This window comes from Salmo salar, chromosome 22, assembly GCF_965601325.2.
Source record: "Salmo salar chromosome 22, fSalSal1, whole genome shotgun sequence".
NCBI lineage: Eukaryota > Metazoa > Chordata > Actinopteri > Salmoniformes > Salmonidae > Salmo > Salmo salar.
The window spans coordinates 51,875,499-51,901,007 of record NC_138312.1 but is presented as its reverse complement, the minus strand read 5'-3'; the positions used below and the strand labels follow the sequence as shown (position 1 = coordinate 51,901,007).

General features: G+C 41.7%; 1 protein-coding gene across 4 annotated transcripts in view; it reads right to left on the bottom strand.

The window, feature by feature from the left end:
* The window catches only part of rtf2 (replication termination factor 2), a 61,856-nt gene extending 50,904 nt beyond the window's left edge, over positions 1–10,952 (bottom strand). For 2 of the 4 annotated variants that reach the window (XM_014168128.3, XM_014168126.3), the window contains exons 1-5: positions 10,740–10,952; positions 10,151–10,245; positions 5,805–5,898; positions 5,288–5,427; positions 4,624–4,702 (exon numbers count right to left, since the gene is read on the bottom strand). In XM_014168128.3, the coding sequence (XP_014023603.1) occupies positions 4,624–4,702; positions 5,288–5,427; positions 5,805–5,898; positions 10,151–10,245; positions 10,740–10,808 (477 nt within the window). In that variant the 5' untranslated portion in view covers positions 10,809–10,952. Of the gene's footprint in view, positions 1–4,611; positions 4,703–5,287; positions 5,428–5,804; positions 5,899–10,150; positions 10,246–10,739 lie in introns of all 4 variants that reach the window. The other 2 variants (XM_014168125.3, XM_014168127.3) reach the window with 1 other exon arrangement.
* Between the last annotated feature and the right edge of the window lie 14,557 nt (positions 10,953–25,509).

Here is a 25,509-nt window from a genome sequence, read left to right as displayed (position 1 = left end):
GTCAGCCAAAATTGCCTGACACTTGGTGGAATTCATTATGCCATCAATCTTAACCAGTGCCTCTGGACCTCTGGAATTAAAACAGCCCCAAAACATCGCTGACCCACCACCATATTTCACCGTGGGTATGAGGTGCCTCTCCTTGTATGCATCTCTGTTTCGACGCCAAACATGCCGATGCTGTATCTGACCAAAACGTTCAATTTTGGTCTCATCTGACCAGAGCACCTTCTTCCAATCATAATTTAAATGACATTTGGCAAACTCCAAGCGCTTGCGTCTGTGTCTTGGGGTCATTAAGGGCTTTCTTCTGGCAACCCTTCCAAAGAGTCTATGGTTGTAGAGGTGGCGTCTGATGGTGCTTTTTTAAACCTGGTGACCCCAAGATGCCACCAAGGCCTGGAATTCTTTCACAGTGATTCTTTGGGATTTTGTTGCTTCTCTCACGATCCTCCCCCCTATCCTGGGGGGCAAAATGCATTTGCGTCCTCTACCCGTGAGGTTTTCAACTGTTCCATATCTTTTAAATTTTTTAATAATCGCCCTGACAGTGCTCAGTCATATATTCAATCGTTTGTGGATCTTCTTGTAGCCATTAACAGATTTATAAAAGGTCTACGACCATCTGTTTCTTTTGAACTGCCAGTTCTTTTCTTCATGGTGTTGGATGACAGTGGGATATTGCATGCGTGTTACCTCATTTTTATACCCTAGTGAAAAAGGAAGTGATGTAATGGCTCAATATAGTTTCTTAACACTTAGATAAACTTAAATAAGTGGAATTTAATTCCTGGTTTAATTTTGGTAGATGTTATTTACAATAATATTTAAGGGTGCCATTAATTGTCAAACCTTGATTTGGAGGACATGGATTTTTAATTAAATCAATAAATGATTTTGGTGGGTTCAATTGAAACATGAATAAAGTACAGTATTTTTCACATGTTGGTATTTTGAGTTTCTCTATAATTATATTGTTTATATTTTTTTTAAAGTATTGTTTATGCATTGCCAGTCAGGGGTGCCAGTAATTTTGGAGCCCACTGTAGCTAACAAAACGGCTACACAGACTGACTATGCACACAAACAGGATTGACTGTGTCCAAATACCCATACTAGCGTACTACATACTTTAACTGCATACTATGTACTCATCATCGCATACTATTTAGCACATAACGTTTAGTAAAAAGTATGTAGTATGCCACGGCTGCAACGCAGTAGCGTCTCCTGACTGGCTGAGTAGATGGGGCTAGGTGGATTTTTCCAAATTCAACAGACATGCATCGCATTAACCAGCCTTATAATAGCTCATTTCCATTTCAATTAATTTCTCCAAACTCTGAATAGAATAGGAATAGAGTTATAGGCCTACTCAGGCTGGTTATAGGCAGACTATCGCCGGACAGCAACATAATAAAGTAAAGCACGGATCATTGGGAGCAAGATCAGAACGACTGCAAATACTTGATCCATGAATTAAATAATTAAACAGGAAGCCTAACATCCATAAGTTTAAATCAAAAGGCCTGATTAACATGACGTCAAAAACGCAGCCACATCCCGAGTCCCCGATGCCGACACGTTCAGGGAAAAAAAATATGGCTTAATATTTCGTTTAAAACGGCCAAGAGAACAATAAACACTTTTCAATGAGAAAAAATAAATCCAGTATGGGTAAAAAATAATAATAATATGCCTATGATGAAATACTCGTTATTTTATGCAGACCAAAAAACGACTTGGCCTACAGTACCAGTCAAAAGTTTGGAAACGCCTACTCATTCAAGGGTTTTTCTTAACTTTTGCTATTTTCTACATTGTAGAATAATAATGAAGACAATGAAATAATACATATGGATTCATGTAGTAACCAAAGTGTTAAACAAATCAAAATATATTTCATATTTGAAATTCTTCAAAGTAGCCACCGTTTGCCTTGATGACAGCTTTGCACACTCTTGGCATTCTCTCAACCAGCTTCACCTGGAATGCTTTTTCAACAGTGTTGAAGGAGTTCCCACATATGCTTAGCACTTGTTGGCTGCTTTTCTTTCACTCTGCAGTCCAACTCATCCCAAACCATCACAATTGGGCTGAGGTCAGGTGATTGTGGAGGTCAGGTCATCTGCTGCAGCACTCCATCACTCTTCTTCTTGGTTAAATAGCCCTTACACAGTCTGGAGGTGTGTTGGGTTATTGTCCTGTTGAAAAACAATATGATAGTCCCACTAAGCGCAAACCAGATGGGATGGCGTATTGCTGCAGAATGCTGTGGTAGCCATGCAGGAAGCCACGGTGGGAATTACACATGCGGAGATCATCCATTCACCTACTCTGCGTCTCAGAAAGACATGGAGGTTGGAACCAAATTTGGACTCATCAGACCAAAGGACAGATTTCCACCGGTCTAATGTCCATTGCTCGTGTTTCTAGGCCCAAGCAAGTCTCTTATTATTATTGGTGTCCTTTAGTAGTGGTTTCTTTGCAGCAATTCAACCATGAAGCCCTGATTCACGCAGTCTCCTCTGAACAGTTGATGTGTCTCTTACTATAACTCTGAAGCATTTATTTGGGCTGCAGTTTCTGAGGCTGGTAACTCTAATGAACTTATCCTCTGCAGCAGAAGTAACTCTGAAGTCCTCATGAGAGCCAGTTTCATCATACTGCTTGATGGTTTTTGCGACTGCACTTGAAGAAACTTTCAAAGTCCTTGGAACTTTTCCAGATTGACTTACCTTCATGTCTTAAAATAAGGATGGACTGTCGTTTCTCTTTGCTTATTTGAGCTGTTCTAGCCATAATATGGACTTGGTCTTTTATCAAATAGGGCTATCTTCTGTATACCACCCCTACCTTGTCAGAACACAACTGATTGGCTCAATCGCATTAAGAAGGAAATAAATTCCAGAAATGAACTTTTAACAAGGCACAGGTGTTAATTGAAATGTATTCCAGGTGACTACCTCATGATGCTGGTTGAGAGAATGCCAAGAGTGTGCAAAGCTGTCATGAAGGTAAAGGGTGGCTACTTTGAAGAATCTCAAATATAAAATATATTTTGATTTGTTTAACGCTTTTTTGGTTACTACAAAAGTGATAACTAAGTGGCTCGGGGAACAAAACATCGATATTTTGGGTCCATGGCCAGGAAACTCCCCAGACCTTAATCCCATTGAGAACTTGTGGTCAATCCTCAAGAGGCGGGTGGACAAACAAAACCCCACAAATTCTGACAAACTCCAAGCATTGATTATGCAAGAATGGGCTGCCATCAGTCAGGATGTGGCCCAGAAGTTAATTGACAGCATACCAGGGCGGATTGCAGAGGTCTTGAAAAAGAAGGGTCAACACTGCAAATATTGACTCTTTGCATCAACTTCATGTAATTGTCAATAAAAGCCTTTGACACTTATGAAATGCTTGTAATTATACTTCAGTATTCCATAGTAACATCTGACAAAAATATCTAAAGACACTGAAGCAGCAAACTTTGTGAAAATGTATATTTGTGTCATTCTCAAAACTTTTGGCCACGACTGTACTATTCATCTTTCTTTTGTCACATACTCAAGCGGGACACAAACAAGCAGGCAGCTGAGTCCTGTTTTACCACCTGAGTAAGTACTATTTAGGACACAAGTATGGGTAATCGGACACGGCCACACACACACACACACACACACACACACACACACACACACACACACACACACACACACACACACACACACACACACACACACACACACACACACACTTCATTCTGACTCTACACAAACAGACTCATATACAATCATCAAATACACTGCTGCTAGTCTGTTTATCATATTTCCTGATGCCTATTCATACAAGTGCCTTCAGAAAGTATTCACACCTCTTTACTTTTTCCAAATGTTGTTGTGTTACAAAGTGGGAGTCCATGCAACCTATTGTGTAACGTGTTAAAGGAAAACTCCATCCAAAAACTATATTCTGGTATTTGTTTGTCCATTATCCATTGTTGACATAGTCCTAAACGTTTTGAAAGATATGTAACTTTCAAAATACAGGAAGCATCCCCGTATGATGCATTTTAATTATATGCAACTTATTATGTGACATGTTAAGCACATTTTTACTCCTGAACTTATTTAGGCTTGTCATAAGAAAGTGGTTGAATAGTTATTGACTCAAAACACTACAACTTTACATTTTTTTATTACATTTTAAATATTTAAAAAACATAATTCCACTTTGAAATTATGGGGTATAGTGGGTAGGCCAGTGACAAAAAAAATAATCACAATTGAATCCATTTTAAATTCAGGCTGTAACAACAACATTTGGAAAAAGTCAAGGGGCGTGAATCATTTCTGAAGGCACTCTATCTACCACTACCACTCCAGTATACCTGCACATTGTAAATAAGGTATAGGCACTGACCATGGAACTGACTCTGTATATAGCTTATCTACTTCCTCATGTTCTTCTTACTTCTACTTCTCATGTGCACTATGGATATTAGTTACTGCATTGTTGGGCAAGAGATTGCAAGAAAGTGTACAATAAAACTTGAAAGTTGACCAACAGCAGAACAGCAGATAGCTTGTTGGAGAGGATGCTACATACAGTCTGACCAACCTTGTGACATATCTCAGTCTTGACTTCCTTCAGGGCCCGGTCGGAAAACACACAACCACAGGTACGCAGAAAACAGAACCTGAGAGACAAGATCACACATAAGGGTTAAGGTTGTCATGCAACAAACCTCTATTGTCCCCTTTTACTCTGTCTACCTGCCCGTCTCCTTATTTCTATTCCTATCCAGAAGGAGATCAGAATTATATTCTCCTTAAAAAAATGATTAAAGAAAGTGACAATGCTCAAATAGTGGAGTGGCTCACGTTATCACTCAATCTCATCTTTAGCACTGAGTCCTACTGCACATACCCTGGTCCCAGATCTGTGTGTGCTCTTGCCAACTCCGTTACTGTCATTGTGAAGTAATGCAGACACTCAGGGTAGAGGCAACTGCACTAGACTCAGTGCCAGTACTCCGTAAGATGCAGATATTGTGAGATGACACTTTGAGACCAAACTGCACCCATCTACGCTTCTCATTGAAACCCATTGATAAGATGGTGAGAAGTTGACGAGATGCTAGTATCTAGGGTCCTATACATTAGTGCACACCGTAGCAAAACATTTTGCAAAGGAGAACAAGCCTTACTAATTGGACAAATTTAGGTAGGTCCCTGAGAGTGATGAAGAAATCCATGAGGAATAACGTGCACGCACACAGTACCTATGTTTGCCATTCATCTCCAGGCCCACCACAGGACAGATGAACATGGCACAGTGCATGTCCTCGTAGCGGTCCCCTTTGGTGTTCCTCCGCTCGCCTTCCCAGGCTGGGTTGTCAGTCAGGTTCAGCTCCTTTATATCCTGTGGAATGACACACACACACCATAATATTATGGGTTATTATTTCATTTCATTCCCTTTAGATAATGCAATGATATTAGGGCTGGGAATTGCCAGGGACCTCACAATAAGAGATTATCACGATACTTATGTAGCGATACGATATGTATTGCGATTATCATGATTCTATATGTATTGTAATTTGGTACTGAGATTTTATTGCAAAGTGATGTTCCAAACATATTGCTCACTATATGTCTGCTGCGGAAATACAAGAGAGCACGAGAAAACGAGTTCTGCTCAATCAGGGAAATAAAAGTGCAGGAAAGATGTTGGCTCGCTATTACAAAAGAAGATGTAGAACAAGATACAGGTGTGGCCACGGATAATTACCATACCTTAATGCCACGAAGGTGTGATACAACCTCGCTGTTGGGTCTATCTGCGGATTTATCCAGAAGGAACTCAATCACGGCATCTTTGTTATAAAGTCTGTAAACCAGAATAACATTTTGATTACGGAATACATGTGTGTTAGTTCTATCTAATAGACCTGTTTTGACCAAAATTTGAGAACTGTTAAATGTTAAATCTTGGCCCCTGACCATTTCCTGTTGCATGGGGCAAGATTTTTGATTTTATTTAACCTTTATTTAACTAGGCAAGTCAGTTAAGAACAAATTCTTATTTACTACTACTACTGTATACTGACAGGGCTAGCTTGCCAGTAGATGGTGAGCAATTGTGGGAGGTGTGATGCCTTGCTCATGGGCATAGTGGTAGCAGATGGTACATGGTATCAATGACCAGCAGCCTTCCAGTTGCCAGTTCAGTTCCATTCCCATATTTGTGTTGCCCCAGTCCGGGTCTTAAACCATCAACCTTCCAGTTGCTGGTCTGCCTCGCCAACCTCTGTTTCTCAATCCTGGTCCTGGGGACCCAAAGGTGTGCACATTCTTGTTTTTGTCCTAAGACTACACAACTGATTCAAATTATCAATGTATCAAGCTTTGATGATTTGAATTAGGTGTGTAGTGCTATTGCAAAAAGTAAAATGTGCAACCCTTTGCGACTCTAGGACCAGGAAACACTGCTCTACAGGACCAATAAATGAGTGTGGTGCATAACTACAATGGTTTCTGCCCAGGATGACTCTATGCCCACAATTGTTCTCCACCCAGGGGTGCTGCACTGCAGGCAGTTGGGAAAAACAGAAGACATATTTCCGTTCTAACCAACGGACAATAAAGTATCTATTCTCTCCATGACGATGTCACAAGATGACTCATTGCACATCTCTACACCCACAACACTGTTGCGAATGTCTTTTACAATAACTACTTTGAGTATTATTGTGAATTACTTGTTTATTGTGAAAGAATAATATTGTGAGAGACTAAAATATTGCATTATAACATGTTTACTTTGCCAACAAATGAGAGAGTTGAAATGAGAGAGCTAAAATGACACCTTTGAACTTGAGATGGGTTAATGGAATACTAAGTGAAATCTGGACACTGACAGGGCTAGAACATCTTACATGTAGCCAAATATAAAATGAACTCCTGCAGAATTAAGTATTTCTTCCAGGATAATGATACACCAAATGTTATTTTTGTCTCAGGAAAAGTGGAGCAATATGGCAAGATGTATTTCTTACAGTATCTCAAGCAAAAGCGAATATGCATTCATTCAGTCAGCTCTATAAGGAAATAAGAAAACAGGAAACTGCTCACCCAGAAGCAGCGCTACTTGTCCCCTCTGGGGATTTTAATGCAGGGAAACTTAAATCAGTTTTACCTTATTTCTATCAGCATGTTAAATGCGCAACCAGAGGGGAAAAAAATTCTAGATCCCCTTCAGTCCACACACAGAGACGTGTACAAAGCTTACCCTCGCCCTCCATTTGGCAAATCTGACCATAATTCTATCCTCCTGATTCTTGCTTACAAGAAAAAACTAAAGCAGGAAGCACCAGTGACTTAGTCTATAAAAAAGTGGTCAGATTAAACAGATGCTAAACTACAGGACTGTTTTGCTAGCACAGACTGGAATACGTTCCGGGATTCTCCCGATGGCATTGAGGAGTACTCCACATGATTGTGGAGTACAGGAAAAGGAGGACCGAGCACGCCCCCATTCTCATCGACAGTGCTGCAGTGGAGCAGGTTGAGAGTTCAAGTTCCTTGGTGTCCACATCACCAACAAACTAGAATAGTCCAAACACACCAAGTCGGTCGTGAAGAGGGCATGACAAAAACTATTCCCCCTCAGGAGACTGAAAGGATTTGGCATGGGTCCTCAAAAGGTTCTACAGCTGCAACATCGAGAGCATCCTAACTGGTTGAATCACTGGCTGGTACGGCAACTGCTCGGCCTCCGACCGCAAGGCACTGTAATGCGCACAGGCCAGTACATCACTGAGGCTAAGCTGCCTGCTATCCAGGACCTCTACACCAGGCGGTGTCAGAGGAAGGCCCTAAAAATTGTCAAAGACCCCAGCCACCCCAGTCATAGACTGTTCTCCCTGCTACCGCATGGCAAGCGGTACCGGAGTGCCAAGTCTAGGACCAAAAGTCTTCTCAACAGCTTTTACCCCCAAGCCATAATACTCCTGAACAGGTTATCAAATGGCTACCCAGACTATTTGCATTGTGTCCCGCCACCCCCCTCTTTTACGCTGCTGCTACTCTCTGTTTATCATCTATACATAGTCACTTTAACTATACCTACATGTACATATTACCTCAATTAGCCCGACTAACCGGTGCCCCCGAACATTGACTCTGTACCGGTACCACCTGTATATAGCCTCGCTACTGTTGTTTTCACTGTTTTTTTGTTAGTTTTTTTTTCCTTTACTTATCTATTGTTTACCTAATACCTATTTTTTACATAAAAATTGCACTGTTGGTTAGGGATTGTAAGTAAGCATTTCATTGTAAGGTCTACACCTGTTGTTTTCAGCACACGTGACAAATAAACTTTGATTTGATATGTCTGGGTATCTTATTCAGTGATTGAACCTTTTATATAACAGCTGTCAATATTTTAACGAAGGAAAATATGCATCAATGAAGAAGTGAATTCTTAACAGAAACATTCATTTTCATTTTTATTGCTTTTAATCTGATAGTCACGCAGTCAATTTATGCTACAATTTGCCAGTCGCTACTAATACCACTACTATTGAAGTAATTACTACCACGATAATCCATCCGCCTGACAGGTGTGGCATATCAAGAAACTGATTCAACAGCATGATCATTACACAGGCCCACCTTGTGCTGGGGGCAATAAAAGGCCACTTTGAAATGTGCAGTTTGGTCACACAACGCCACAGATGTCTCAAGTTGAGGGAGCGTGCAATCGGCATGCTGACTGCAGGAATGTCCACCAGAGCTGTTGCCAGAAAATTGAATGTTCATATCTCTACCATATGCCACCTTCAATGTCGTTTTAGAGAATTTGGCAGTACGTCCAATCTGCCTCTCAACGGCAGACCACGCGTAATAACACCAGCCAAGGACCTCCACACCTGACTTCTTCACCTGCAGGATCATCTGAGACCAGCTGATGAAAACTGAGAAGTATTTATGTCTGCAATAAAGCCCTTTTGTGGGGAAAAACTCATTCTGATTGGCTGGGCCAGGCTCCCCAGTGGGTGAGTCTGGCTCCCCAGTGGGTGAGTCTGGCTCCCCAGTGGGTGAGTCTGGCTCCCCAGTGGGTGAGTCTGGCTCCCCAGTGGGTGAGTCTGGCTCCCCAGTGGGTGAGTCTGGCTCCCCAGTGGGTGAGTCTGGCTCCCCAGTGGGTGAGTCTGGCTCCGTGACCAAACTGCACTGGGCCTATGCCCTATCAGGCCCACCCAGTTATGTAAAATCCATAGATTAAGGCCTACTGAATTTATTTCAATTGACTGATTTCCTTATAAAACTGTAACTCAGTAAAATTGTTGAAATTGTGGTTATATTTTTGTTCAGTGTAAATACATAAGTGTCACACCAGCTATATGACTAGTACACAACAACGGAGATGTCATTTATAGATCGGCAGGTAAGGGTGCTCTCAAGCGACTAGATGTCCTTTACCATTCGGCCATCAGATTTGCCACCAATGCTCCTTATAGGACACATCACTGCACCCTATAATCCTCTGTAAACTGGTCATCTCTGTATACCTGTCGCAAGACCCACTGGTTTATGCTTATTTATAAAACCCTCTTAGGCCTCACTCCCCCCATCTGAGATATTTACTGCAGCCCTCCTCTTCCACATACACCTGTTCTGCCAGTCACATTCTGTTAAAAGGTCCCCAAAGCACACACATCCCTGGGTCCCTCATCTTTTCAGTTCGCTGCAGCTAGCGATTGGAACGAGCTGCAACAAACACTCAAACTGGACAGTTGTATCTCAATCTCTTCATTCAAAGACTAAATCATGGACACTCTTACTGACAGTTGTGGCTGCTTTGCGTGATGTATTGTTGTCGCTACATTCTTGCCCTTTGTGCTGTTGTCTGTGCCCAATAATGTTTGTACCATGTTTTGTGCTGCTGCCATGTTGTGTTGCTGCCATGCTATGTTGTTGTCTTGGGTCTCTCTTTATGTAGTGTTGACTCTTGTCCCCGCAGGAGGCCTTTTGGTAGGCCATCATTGTAAATACGAATTTGTTCTTAACTGACTTGCCTAGTTAAACAAAGGTAAAATAAATAAAATAAAAAACAAACTGATATAAATAATCCTCACCTTCCCAGATCACAAGTAACAATAGGGCGCCGGAGTTTCTCCGTGCTGAGAGCACAATACTTCCACCGAGCAGCAAGCGCTGCATTTTTGTCAACCTTGAGTGGAGAGATTCACACTTTCAACTTAGTTCATGCCCACTGCTGTTACGTTGTATTTGGTTATATCTTAAATACTTCGTCGCTAGCTAAATACCGTTAGTGAAAGGGGACAACCAAGGAAGGAATTGTTACAGTAACTCTGATTGAGATGCAGGACCACTGCACTACCACCTGTGCCATAATGCTCCGTATTAACTAGCTAATTACACAACCATGTCAAAGTATCTCATCAACTATGATGAATGTTGATGGTTTGTTATTTCTGAAACTAGCATAACAGGCTAGCTAGCTAGCTAGCGGACTTTACGTGGGCATGGCGAGTTAGTAAGCGAACTAACTGATGAATAAAAGCAAGATAACTGTTTATATGTAACGTTATGTGGTACACTATCGCTTCTCATTTTTTTTTTTAACAAAACATCCATAACGTTAGCTAGCTCATATGCGTTAACTAACGTTAGCTAGTTTAAGCTAGCTAGCTATAAGGTTACCTTCTCAACTTTCTTTGGGCCTTTCACCAACTCATGCCTTTTAGGAATTGTTCCACCATCACATCCCATTTTGACAAAGAGCACAAAAAGTGATTTCTTGGAATGGCCTGATAATTTTGCACGGAGAAAATCCAAAAAGGCTGGTTGTAAATAAACAAAGAATATTCAAAGAACATCTCTCAATGTTCCACAAATTTAGATGTCGCTCTCTAGTGTTCAGAAATAGGTTTGCCTGTTATAATATTTTCCAGTAATGACCACCAGGGAGCAGCATATAGGTTTTTACTACGACTTCAACTAGTTCAAAAACTTTGTCAAGAGGAAATTATACCAAAATAAGATGAATAGCTATGCTATTGTTAAAAAAAAAAGGCATTTAAGTTTACATTGTTTTCCAAAATATGTTGTAAGAATTGCAAATTTTTTGCAAGCTTCTTTCTTGCACTTAAACTACAAGACGTGTTCCCAAATAAACAAATTAATATGAATATTTCATCAGGTCACTTCTAACGCAATACTTAGAACTTTACAGATCTCCAGCATTCGATTGTAACTAGAAAAATTACATTTCCTGAAGAAAATGTGGTTTGCTTGCTCCTTTTGAGGTGTTTTTCATGGTAATTAAAGAAGTAGTAGTGGTAGTGGTAGGGACGGTGTTAGAAATTGTAGTAAAAGGGTTGTCATAGGCTATGGGTTAGTCATAGTGACCTATTTTGGGATGGTTTGTAGGTGTGGAGTTATTATAGTGGGTTATAGAGGGCTAGTAGTAATGGTAGTGGTACTATAGTAGTTGTTACTGTATCAGTAGTGGTGGTGGTGGTAGTAGTAGTAGTAATGGTAGTTACTTCAATAGTAGGTATTAGTAACAACTGTGGTAAATTGAAGATTTATTGAAGCAATCTTAGTTGAGTCAGTCTGTACACCCTGGACCAGAGCTAGTTATTGAGGACCAGAGCTAGATCAATGCTACTAGCTACAGGCTGGACAAGAGCAGGACCAGTACCAACCAGCGCTAGCTAGCTACTAGTGTAACAGTGTAGGTTCCGTCCCTCTCTTCACCCCAACCTTGGCTCGAACCAGGGACCCTTGCACACATCAACAACTGACACCCCACGAAGCATCGTTACCCATCGCGCCACAAAAAGCCGCGGCCCTTGCAACGCAAGGGGCAACCCTACTTCAAGTCTCAGAGCGAGTGACGTCACCGATTGAAACGCTATTAGCGCGCACCACCGCTAACTAACTAGCCATTTCACATCGGTTACACTAGCTACGTCCTGGACCAGAGCTAGTGCGGACCAGAGATAGCTATGTACTAGCTACACCCTGGACCAGAGCTAGTGGTAGTGGTAGTCACAGCAGTAGTAATGGTAATAGCAGTAATTGTAGTAACAGGGTTGTCATAGGCTATGGGTTAGTTATAGTGAGTTATTTTGGGGTGGTTTGTAGGTTTGGAGTTATTATAGCAGGTTATACAGTAGTTGGTTAGTATAGTAGGCTAGAGTGAGTACTACAGAATGTGTTTTTAAGCTTTATAATTGTTTTAGTTTGAACATTCTGAAAGTTCTGTGACAGTGATTTCAGTTTGTAATGTTGAAGCCTGCATTCCACCATTGAAATGAATGAGGATACAACAAGCTATATAGTTTATGAAATATGAATGGTAGCGAAAAGCTTTGTTGAAGCAATCTATGTTGAGTCAGTCTGCACATTTTAACTTTGGGGTGGTGTTTGTAACAGGAACGGTTCAACATCAGTGGCAAATCCACATTTGCCTTTGAAGTCGATGGAGTTTTTATGCCCGCATTCCGTCATTGAAATGAATTGGGATACAAAAAAGGTCAATCGTTTATAAAGTATAAATAGTATCAACCAGAATGCGAATTATACCGTGACATTCAAGGGCGGGGGGTCTTTAACTTTCCACGGGTTTGCGCCATAACATAACCATGTTAATTTTGTAACATTTCATTAGGAATCAAACCCAATTCACTAATTTGGCCATTTTTCCCGCCATTTCTGGGCATTTTTTTCATAAAATGTCAAAACACAATGGCCACAACTCACAAATTAGCAAGCCTCTTGGGCTCACCGGACACTGACATGGACTCTGACCCCCAACTTAGCCAAGATAATGGCGGCTATCAATAAGTCTGAACAGACTATGCTGGCTAAGTTGGAGTCACTATCCACTGACCTATCCACATAAATAGCCACTCTCGCCACTGAGGTCAACACAAAGATTGGCTCTACAAGACGTGGCGAAACAGGACACCCGATCATAGTCTGCCGATGGAAAAACGTATGTGCTATGGCTTTACACCCACTGCTATATTGTGATAAGAGTTACCTGTCTAACAGAACACAGATGGTGTTCTTTAAAGGAAGCCTCTCCAACATAATAAAATAGAATAAGGAATTCCCCAAGGCAGCTGTCTAGGCCCCCTACTTTTTTCAATCTTTACTAATGACATGACTTTGAGTAAAGCCAGTGTGTCTATGTATGTGGTTGACTCAACACTTTACATATCAGCTACCACAGCAAGTGAAATCACTGCAACACTTAACAAAGAGCTGCCGTTAGTTTCAGAATGGGTGGCAAGGAATACATTTGTCCTAAATATTTATAAAACTAAAAGCATTGTATTTGGGACAAATCATTCACTAAACCTTAAACCTCAACTAAATCTTGTAATAAATCATGTGGAAATTCAGGAAATTGAGGTGACTAAACTGCTTGGAGTAACCCTGTATTGTAAACTGTCATGGTCAAATCATGCTGATGCAACAGTAGCTAAGATGGGGAGAAGTCTGTCCATAATAAAGCACTGCTCTAAACAGCAGGTCCTACATGCCCTAGTTTTGTCACACCTGGACTACTGTTCAGTCATGTGGTCAGGTACCACAAAGAGGTACCTCGGAAAATTACAATTGGCTCAGAACAGGGCAGCACGGCTGGCCCTTAAATGTACACGGAAAGCTAACATTAATAATATGTATGTAAATCTCTTGTAGCTCAAAGTGGAGGAGAGGTTGACTTCATCACTATTTGTTTTTGTAAGAAGTGTTGACATGCTGAGTGCACCGAGGTGTCTGTTTAAACTACTAGCACACAGCTCGGACACCCATGCGTTCCCCAGAAGACATGCCACCTGTAAGGGATGCGTACTGGCGGCAGAGAAGTCAGGCGCAGTAGAGCAAAAACTGTGTTTACAACGGTGCAGTTTAATAATAAAAACCACCGGAAACAGAACAATCAATCAATGGGTACAAAACCCGTCGCACACCAGACATTATGTGCACAAGCACTTACAATAAACAATTCCGGACAAGGACATGGGGGGGAACAGAGGGTTAAATACACAACATGTAATGATGGAATTGAAACCAGGTGTGTGGAAAGACAAGACAAAACAAATGGAAAATGAAAAGTAGATCGATGATGGTCAGAAGACCGGCGACGCCGACCGCCAAACGCTGCCCGAACAAGGAGAGGCACCGACTTTGGCGGAAGTCGAGACACCACCAAATGTCTCGTCACAATCCCCAAGTCAAGAACAGACTATGGGAGGTGCACAGTGCTACATAGAGCCATGGCTACATTCCACATCAGGTAACTGATGCAAGCAGTAGAATCAGATTTAAAAACAGACAAAACTACACCTTATGGAACAGCGGGGACTGTGAAGAGACACACACACAGGCACAGACACACATACACATGATAACACGCTCACTCTACACACACGTACAGATGGATTTTGTATTGTAGATACAGTGCATTCTAAAAGTATTCAGACCCCTTCCGTTTCTCCACATTTTGTTTTGTTACAGCCTTAATATAAAATGTATTAAATAAAACATTTCCCTCATCAATCTACACACAATACCCCATAATGACAAAGCGATAACAGGTTTTTAGAAATTCTTGCAAATGTATTATTACAAATAAAATACACAAATACCTTATTTACAGAAATATTCAGACCCTTTGCAATGAGACTCAAAATTGAGCTCAGGTACATCCTATTTCCATTGATCATCCTTGAGATGTTTCTACAACTTCATTGGAGTCCACCTGTGGTAAATTCAATCGATTGGACATAATTTGGAAAGGCACATGTGTCTATTTAAGATCCCACAGTTAACAGTGCATGTCCGAGCAAAAACCATGCCATTAGGTCAAAGGAATTGTCCGTAGAGCTCTGAGACAGGATTGTGTCGAGGTACAGATCTGGGGAAGGCTACCAAAACATTTCTGCAGCATTGAAGGTCCCAAGAACACAGTGGCCTCCAGAATTCTTAAATGGAAGAAGTTTGAAACCACCAAGACTCTTCCTAGAGCTGTCCGCCCGGCCAAACTGAGCAATCGGAGGAGAAGGGCCTTGGTCAGGGAGGTGACCAAGAACCCGATGGTCACACTGACAAAGCTCTAGAGTTCCTCTGTGGAGATAGGAGAACCTTCCAGAAGGACAACCATCTCTGCAGCACTCCACCAATCAGGCCTTTGTGGCCAGACGGAAGCCACTCCTCAGTAAAAGACACATGACAGCCCACTTGCAGTTTGCCAAAATGCATCTAAAGACTCTCAGACCATGAGAAAAAAGATTATCTGGTCTGATGAAACCAAGATTGAACTCTTTGGCCTGAATGCCAAGCATCACATCTGGAGGAAACCTGGCACCATCCCTACGGTGAAGCATGGTGGTGGCAGCATCATGCTGTGGGGATGTTTTTCAGCGGCAAGGACTGGGAGACAAGTCAGAATCGAGGGAAAGATGAACGGAGCAAAGTACAGAGAGATCCTTGATGGAAGCCTGCTCCAGAGCACTCAGGACCTCAGACTGGGGTGAAGGTTCCCCTTAAACAGGACAATGACCCTAAGCACACAGCCAAGACAGCACAGGAGTGGCTTCGGGACAAGCCTCTGAATGTCCTTTAGTGGCCCAGCCAGAGCCCGCACTTGAACCCGATCAACCATCTCTGGAGAGCCCTGAAAATAGCTGTTCAGCGACACTCCCCACCCAATCTGACAGAGCTTGAGAGGATCTGCAGAGAAGAATGGGAGAAACTCCCCAAATAGAGGTGTGCCAAGCTTGTAGCATCATGCCCAAGAAGACTCAAGACTGTAATCGCTGCCAAAGTTTCTTCAACAAAGTACTGAGTACAGTGTCTGAATACTTAAGTAATTGTTATATTTCAGTATATATATTTTTTATAAATTGGCAAACATTTCTAAAAACCTGTTTTTGCTTTGTCATTATGGGGTATTGTGTGTAGATTAGAAAGTTAGAAAGTTAGAAACCAATATACACAGGCAGAAAAGCCAAGGCTATCTTTTTCAAGCAGAAATTTGCTTCCTGCAACACAAACTCAAAAAAGTTCTGGAACATTGTAAAGTCCATGAAGAATAAGAGCACCTCCTCCCAGCTGCCCACTGCACTGAGGATAGGAAACTCTGTCACCACCGATAAATCCACTATAATTGAGAATTTCAATAAGCATTTTACTACGGCTGGCCATGCTTTCCACCTGGCCACCCCTACCCCGGTCAACAGCACTGCACCAGAGCCGGTCATGGGTGCACCTCAGCCACGCTCAAGGTCCTAAACGATATCTTAACCGCCATCGATAAGAAACAGTACTGTGCAGCCGTATTCATTAACCTGGCCAAGGCTTTCGACTCTGTCAATCACCACATCCTCATCGGCAGACTCAACAGCCTTGGTTTCTCAAATGATTGCCTCGACTGGTTCACCAACTACTTCTCCGACAGAGCTCAGAGTGTGAAATCGGAGGGCCTGTTGTCCGGGCCTCTGGCAGTCTCTATGGGGGTGCCACAGGGTTCAATTCTTGGGCGACTCTCTTCTCTGTATATATCAATGATGTCGCTCTTGCTGCTGGTGAGTCTCTGATCCACTTCTACGCAGACGACACCATTCTGTATACTTCTGGCCCTTCTTTGGACACTGTGTTAATAACCCTCCAGACGAGCTTCAATGCCATACAACTCTCCTTCCGTGGCCTACAACTGCTCTTAAATACAAGTAAAACTAAATGCATGCTCTTCAACCGATCGCTGCCTGCACCTACCCGCCCATCCAGCATCACTACTCTAGACGGTTCTGACTTAGAATATGTGGACAACTACAAATACCTAGGTGTCTGGTTAGACTGTAAACTCTCCTTCCAGACTCACATAAAACATCTCCAATCCAAAGTTAAATCTAGAATTGGCTTCCTATTTCGCAACAAAGCATCCTTCACTCACGCTGCCAAACATACCCTCGTAAAACTGACCATCTTACCGATCCTCGACTTTGGCGATGTCATTAACAAACACCCTACTCAACAAATTGGATGCAGTCTATCACAGTGCCATCCGTTTTGTCACCAAAGCCCCATATACTACACACCACTGCGACCTGTACGCTCTCGTTGGCTGGCCCTCGCTTCATACTCGTCGCCAAACCCACTGGCTCCAGATCATCTATAAGACCCTGCTAGGTAAAGTCCCGCCTTATCTCTGCTCGCTGGTGACCGTAGCTGCACCCACCCGTAGCACGTGTTCCAGCAGGTATAACTGACTTGTCACCCCCAAAGCCAATTCCTCCTTTGGCCGCCTCTCCTTCCAGTTCTCTGCTGCCAATGACTGGAACGAATTACAAAAATCTCTGAAACTGGAAACACTTATCTCCCTCACTAGCTTTAAGCACCAGCTGTCAGAGCAGCTCACAGATCACTACACCTGTACATAGCCCATCTATAAATAGCCCAAACAACTACTTCTTCCCTTACTGTATTTATTTATTTATCTTGCTCCTTTGCACCCCAGTATTTCTACTTTACACACTCATCTAGTGTAAAATCTACCATTCCAGTGTTTTAATTGCTATATTGTATTTACTTCGCCACCATGGCCTATTTATTGCCTTTACCTCCCTTATCTCACCTCATTTGCTCACATTGTATATAGACTTACTTTTCTACTGTATTATTGACTGTATGTTTGTTTTACTCCATGTGTAACTCTGTGTTGTTATATGTGTCGAACTGCTTTGCTTTATCTTGGCCAGGTCGCAGTTGTAAATGAGAACTTGTTCTCAACTTGCCTACCTGGTTAAATAAAGGTGAAATAAATAAAATAAAATAAATAAATAATAGATTGATGAGAAAAAAAAACTATTTAATCAATTTTAGAATAAGGCTGTAACGTAACAAAATGTAGAAAAAGTCAAGGGGTCTGAATACTTTACGAAGGCACTGTATAATACTCTGTATATACTTTACCAACAATGACGAGACAGCCGACAGGGAAGAGGGGAGGGCCCTGGTGGAGTGGTGCCAGGAAAATAACTTCTCCCTCAATGTCAACCAAACTAAGGAGCTGATTCTGGACTTCAGTAGAGAGCAGAGGGAGCATGCCAACATCTACATCGACGGGACCACAGTGGAGAATGTGAAAAGCTTCAAGTTCCTCGGCATACACATCGCTGACATCTGAAATGGTCCACCCACATACACAGTGTGATGAAGAAGGCGCAACAGCTCCTCTTCAACCTCAGGAGACTGAAGAAATTCGGCGTGGCCCCTAAGACCCTCACAAACTTTTACAGATGCACCATTGAGAGCATCCTGTCGGGCTGTATCCTCGCCTGTTACGGCAACTGCACCGCCCACAACCACAGGTTTCTCTAGAGGGTGGTGCAGTCTGCCCAAAGCATTACCGGAGGCACACTGCCTGCCCTCCTGGACACCTACAGCACTCAAATAACAGCCTGTTCACCCACTATCATCCAGATGGCGAGGTCAGTACAAGTGCATCAAAGCTGGGACCGAGAAACTAAAAAACAGCTTCTATCTCAAGGCCATCTGACTGTTAAATAACCATCCAGCCAGCCATCCTCCACCCAGCACCCTGCCCTGAACTTAGTAACTTTCACTAGCCGGCTACAACCCGGTTACTCAACCCTACACCTTAGAGGCTGCTGTCCTATGTACATAGACATGGAATCACTGGTCAATTTAATAATGGAACACTGGTCACTTTAATAATTTTTACATACTGTTTTATTCATTTCATGTGTTTATACTGTATTCTTCTGTATTTTAGTCAATGCCACTCTGACATTGCTCATCCTATTATTTATATATTTCTTAATTCCATTCTTTTACTTTTAGATTTGTCTGTATTGTTGTGAATTGTTAGATACTACTGAACTGTTGGATTTTGATCACACAGAATTCATTCACAGAATTCTCAAGATACCAAACAATAAAGACACCACTTTATTCAGTTTCAATATTTTAATATCTTTAATATCATAATCTTCTCACACAAAACACAAATATGGGGAAAAATGTACATTACGTGAGACAAATTCAATAATTCTAATTCAACATTTTAAAGGAAAACAATTGTTTGAAGTAAGGTACTGTATATCAAGGTAGACCTATTTGTTGAATTAGACCTGTTGTCTGTGTTTGTGGTTTAATAACTATAGGATAGACTACCAAATACTGATGCCCTAAAGAGATTTATGATTGAGCTTATTAATAATGTCAATATTTTCTTGAATCTATGATAACCATGGATAAGAATGAGAAAATAATGTTATTGCTGAAATCATTTATTTACCTTGTGGTGCTATGGTGTATCTTTCAGCGTGGACACCGAATGACACGGTCATATGCCAATGCTTTCATTGGCTTGGAACAAGACTACATTCTAACTCTGTGTGCCATGTGGAGATATTCGGTGATAAATACCTCTATTCTCCAGAATCTAATAACATCTCTCTATGGGTTTATGAGATAGATGTGTGGGAGCCAATCGGCAGTATTGGATCAACCTCCGCCATACAGTTCCTCCTAAAGGACCTGAAAGACGAGGCCGTCAAGCCCATTGCTGAAACAGCTTCAAGTGGCCTGATTCAGGATCTAAACATGGGCTGTCATGCCCATTGTCGTGTCTTTACTATCATTAAATGTGAAGACTGTTATTTTATCAAATCAATTCTCTATGTGTAATTATTATTACATGATTAAACTAATCATGTAAACTTAATTAAGTAAGAAGTCGGTGCACCACGGGAAAATGTTGATTTACAGAGCTATAATTTTCCAAATATAGCTCTTCAGATATTTTAATATCTAATAGATTAGTCATAGCATAAATTATGAATCAGTGATATACAAATTGTCTTAATTATTTATTTACAAACTAATCAAAACACAGAAATACATAAAAACACACACAAGTAGTTCAGACATTGGGTTGCTATATGATACAAAGAAAAGTCCCTGGCGGACGAAACTGATATGACAGCTTGGTAGACAAAGAAAAGGGGTGTGGCAGTTCAAGAGCGAGAAACTCATAGAGGATTACTACACTCATAGAAATTGCTAATACTTTACACGAATGACCGCTCATTTGAAAATAAATTGCAATTTACATATTTACGAGTATTTCTTGCTGTCTCTCTCTGTGGTAACCGGTCCATCTGTTGGAGAGAGTCGGCAGAAAAGTCTCTGGCTGCGTTTACCAGAAGATCAAAGTCGTAGGTGGTTGTAGGTGGTTAGAATGGATACTTCAGAGTATCATCCGGAAATGTTCTAATAGAATTGATGCTTCGGCGGTTGTTGGTATTCTCATTCTAGGTTTACGTAAGTTCTAGCTGCAGACTAGTAATTAGTGTCGTCTAGAATTTGCTCCTTCTGCAGTGAATCAATAGTCTCAGAGTTGAACCATTTCCAGCCGTGTAGCCAATGCTCCACGTGGGATGGTTTTCTAGTCTTACAGTTTGTAGATTTCTTAACCATTCAAGACGTCCATCTTAACATGGGTCTCTTTGGTTTGTTGTAGTTTAAACCATTTCACACACCAGCGTCGCCCGGCATGTTTTGGTCTGGTGTGAATTTCTTCAGGAGTGGTTTTATCCTCTGTCGAAGAAGGGGCGGTTCTATGACACCTAATGTGATGTCTGGGCTCATGGAGGTGTGGCCACTGACTAGTTCATCTTGATATGAAAATCCAGACTCTCATTAAGAAGGTTAATATCACATTACATCTTTTCACAAATAGTTTCATGTTTAATCACATACGTTTCAGATTTTTAGATGAATTTAGATGTAAACCTGACAGCTGGGAAATGTACACTTTAAGATATACTATTATGTGTGTTTCCTGTCCTCCATGAGATCGCCAAATGAAACACACTCGTCATAACTGTCCCCTAACTGTCCACGGACCATTCCCACATTCTCAAAAGTATAAATATTGTTTAATTCTCCCATTTTGGGGATTCAGGAGCTTTTCCAAGTTAAGTCCTTTGTTCTCTCTCTGTGCTCTGTCCCTCTCTTCCTGCATGACCTGGGGGAGAGAGTCTCTGCCAGGAATTTATGACCTGAGATAATAAAGCCTGGGTTGAGAGAGAGAGAGAGAGAGAGAGAGTTTATATTTGCTAGATCTAAGTTTTTATCTATTTTCAATAAACGTTTTTAAACAGGAGAAGTACCTTCCAGGATATAAAACAAGGATGAGCTGAGCGATGATACCTGCAAGAAGAAGTCCAAGGAGGCAGAGGGGAATGTAGACGTCCTCAACCAAGGGGGAAATGGACTTCCTTTCAACTGCATCTAATCACCCATCATGGTTCAGCCCTGTTTAGACAGCCTCACCTTTATGTTTATTGGAGAGACCCTCATGGTTCAGCCCACTGTTTAGAACACCTCACCTTGCTGGTGTCTGTCTGTCTGTCTGTCTGTCTGTCTGTCTGTCTGTCTGTCTGTCTGTCTGTCTGTCTGTCTGTCTGTCTGTCTGTCTGTCTGTCTGTCTGTCTGTCTGTCTGTCTGTCTGTCTGTCTGTCTGTCTGTCTGTCTGTCTGTCTGTCTGTCTGTCTGTCTGTCTGTCTGTCTGTCTGTCTGTCTGTGTACAAGGTGTTAAACATATTCCACAGGGATGCTGGCCCATTTTGACTCCAATGCTTAGCTGGATGTCCTTTGGGTGGTGCACCAGTCTTGATACACACAGGAAACTGTTGAGCGTGAAAAACCCAGCAGCGTTGCAGTTCTTGACACACTAAAAATGCAGCGTTGCAGTTCTTGACACACTCAAACCGGTGTGCCTGGCACCTACTACCATACCCCATTCAAAGGCACTTCAATCTTCAATCATTCACCCTCTGAATGGCACACATACACAATCCATTTCTCAATTGCCTGAAGGCTTAACAATTCTTCTTTGACCTGTCTCCTCCCCTTCATCTACACTGATTGGATATACCAGTGACATCATTCAGGGATCATAGCTTTCACCTGGTCAGTCTATGTCATGGAAAGTTCCTAATGTTTTGCACACTCAATGTATATCATATTACATATTTCTGTATTATTTATTATCAATTAATTTCTTTGTAACAATGTGCACAATAACCTTGTAAGAGGTTAGTTATGTTTTTCACTGAACTGTTTCGATCATGGATACCAAAAATTACTCTCACAAAAATAGACCTTTATTACGGCAATCATTAGTTAGGCATGAATGATAATACACTTTTACTTTTTACAGCTACTATATACAGCACCAGTCAAAAGTTTGGACACACCTACTCATTTAAGGGTCTTTCTTTATTTTTCCTATTTTCTACATTGTGGAATAATACTGAAGACATCAAAACTATGAAATAACACATATGGAATCATGTAGTAACCCAAAAAGTGTAAAACAAATACAAATAAAAATATATTTTCTATTTGAGATTCTTCAAAGTAGCCACCCTTCGCCTTGATGACAGCTTTGCACACTCTTGGCATTCTCTCAACCACCTTCATGAGGTAGTCTCCTGGAATGGATTTCAATGAACAGATGTGCCTTGTTAAAAGTTAATTTGTGGGATTTCTTTCCTTCTTAATGTGTTTAACCCAATCAGTTGTGTTGTGTTTTGGTACAGACCTGGATAGTAAGACAGAACTCTGCAGGATATCTCTGCAGTAGATTGCAACACCGCCCCCTTTGGCAGTTCTATCTTGGCGGAAAATGTTATAGCTAGGGATGGAAATTTCTGGGTTTTTGGTGATTTTCCTAAGCCAGGATACAGACACGGTTAAGACATCCGGGTTGGCAGAATGTGCTAAAGTAGTGAATAAAGCAAACTTAGGGAGTAGGCTTCTAATGTTAACATGCATGAAACCAAGACTTTTACGGTTACAGAAGTCAACAAATGAGAGCACATGGGGAGTAGGAGTGGAGCTAGGCACTGCAGGTCCTGGATGAACCACTACATCACCAGAGGAACAGAGGAGAATTAGGATAAGGGTACGGCTAAAGGCTAAAAGAACTTGCCGTCTAGCACGTTCGGAACAGAGAGTAAAAGGAGCAGTTTTCTGGGCACGATAGCATAGATTCATGGCATAATGTACAGACAAAGGTATGGTAGGAAGAGAGTACATTGGAGACACTCTAGACCCAAACTGCTACAGACCTATATCTATTCTACCCTGCCTTTCTAAGGTCTTTGAAAGCCAAGTTAACAAACAGATTACCAACAATTTCGAATCTCACCGTACCTTCTCCGCTATGCAATCTGGTTTCAGAGCTGGTCATGGGTGCACCTCAGCCACGCTCAAGGTCCTAAACGATATCATAACCGCCATTGATAAAAGACATTACTGTGTAGCTGTATTCATCGACCTGGCTTAGGCTTTCAGCTCTGTCAATCACAACATTCTTATTGGCAGACTCAACAGCCTTGGTTTCTCAAATGATTGCCTCGCTTGGTTCACCAACTACTTCTCCGATAGAGTTCAGTATGTCAAATAGGAGAGCCTGTTGTCCGGACCTCTGGCAGTCTCTATGGGGGTGCCACAGGGTTCAATTCTCAGGCCGACTCTCTTCTCTGTAAACATCAATGATGTCGCTCTTGCTGCTGGTGATTCTCTGATCCACCTCTATGCAGACGACACCATTCTGTATACCTCTGGCCCTTCTTTGGACACAATGTTAACTAACCTCCAGATGAGCTTCAATGCCATACAACTCTCCTTCCGTGGCCTACAACTGCTCTTAAATGCAAGTAAAACTAAATGCATGCTCTTCAACCGTTCGCTGCCCGCACCTGCCCACCCATCCAGCATCACTACTCTGGACGGTTCTGACTTAGAATATGTGGACAACTACAAATACCTAGGTGTCTGGTTAGACTGTAAACTCTCCTTCCAGACTCACATTAAACATCTCCAATCCAAAATGAAATCTAGAATCGGCTTCCTATTTCACAACAAAGCATCCTTCACTCATGCTGCCAAACATACCCTAGTAAAACTGACCATCCTACCAATCCTCGACTTCGGCGATGTAATTTACAAAATAGCCTCCAACACTCTACTCAACAAATTGGATGCAGTCTATCAGAGTGCCATCCATTTTGTCACCAAAGCCCCATATACTACCAACCATTGCGACCTGTATGCTCTCGTTGGCTGGCCCGCGCTTCATACTCGTCGCCAAACCCACTGGCTCCAGGTCATCTACAAGTCTCTGCTAGGTAAAGCCCCGCCTTATCTCAGCTCACTGGTGACCATAGCAGCACCCACCCGTAGCACGCGCTCCAGCAGGTATATCTCACTGGTCACCCCCAAAGCCAATTCTTCCTTTGGCCGCCTCTTCTTCCAGTTCTCTGCTGCCAATGACTGGAACGAACTGCAAATATCTCTGAAGCTGGAGACTCTTACCACCCTCACTAGCTTTAAGCACCAGCTTTCAGAGCAGCTCACAGATCTCTGCACCTGTACATAACTCATCTGTAAATAGCCCATCCAATTGACCTCATCCCCATACTGTATTTATTTATTTATTTATCTTGCTCCTTTGCACCCCAGTATCTCTACTTGCACATTCATCTTCTGCACACCCTACCATTCCAGTGTTTAATTGCTATATTGTAATTACTTCGCCACCATGGCCTATTTATTGCCTTACCTCTCTTATCCTACCTCATTTGCACATGCTGTATATAGATTTTTCTACTGTATTATGTGTGTTTGTTTATTCCATTTGTAACTCTGTGTTGTTGTATGTGTCAAACGGCTTTGCTTTATCTTGGCCAGGTCGCAGTTGCAAATGAGAACTTGTTCTCAACAAGCCTACCTGGTTAAATAAAGGTGAAATAAAAATTAAAATTAAAGGGGTGGTATACAGAAGATAGCCCTATTTTTAAAAAGACCAAGTCCTTATTATGGCAAGAACAGCTCGAATAAGCAAAGATAAATGACAGTCCATCATTACTTTAAGACCAAGAAGGCGAGTGATGGAGTGCTGCATCAGATGACCTGACTTCCACAATCACCCGACCTCAACCCAATTGAGATGGTTTGGGATGAAATGGCCTGCAGAGTGAAGGAAAAGCAGCCAACAAGTGCTCAGCATAGGTGGGAACTCCTTCAAGACTGTTGGAAAAGCTGGTTGACAGAATGCCAAGAGTGTGCAAAGCTGTCATCAAGGCAAACGGTGGCTACTTTGAAGAATCTAAAATCTAAAATATATTTTGATTTGTTTAACACTTTTTTGATTACTACATGATTCCATATGTGTTATTTCATATTTTTATGTGTTCACTATTATTCTACAATGTAGAAAATAGTAAACATTTAAAAATGCCCTTGAATGAGTAGGTGTGTCCAAACTTTTGACTGGTACTGTATATGCGAGTTCTCAAAGTATTATAATTTCAATGTATCATTATTTAGTGAACAACTTCTAAATTGGCTATGG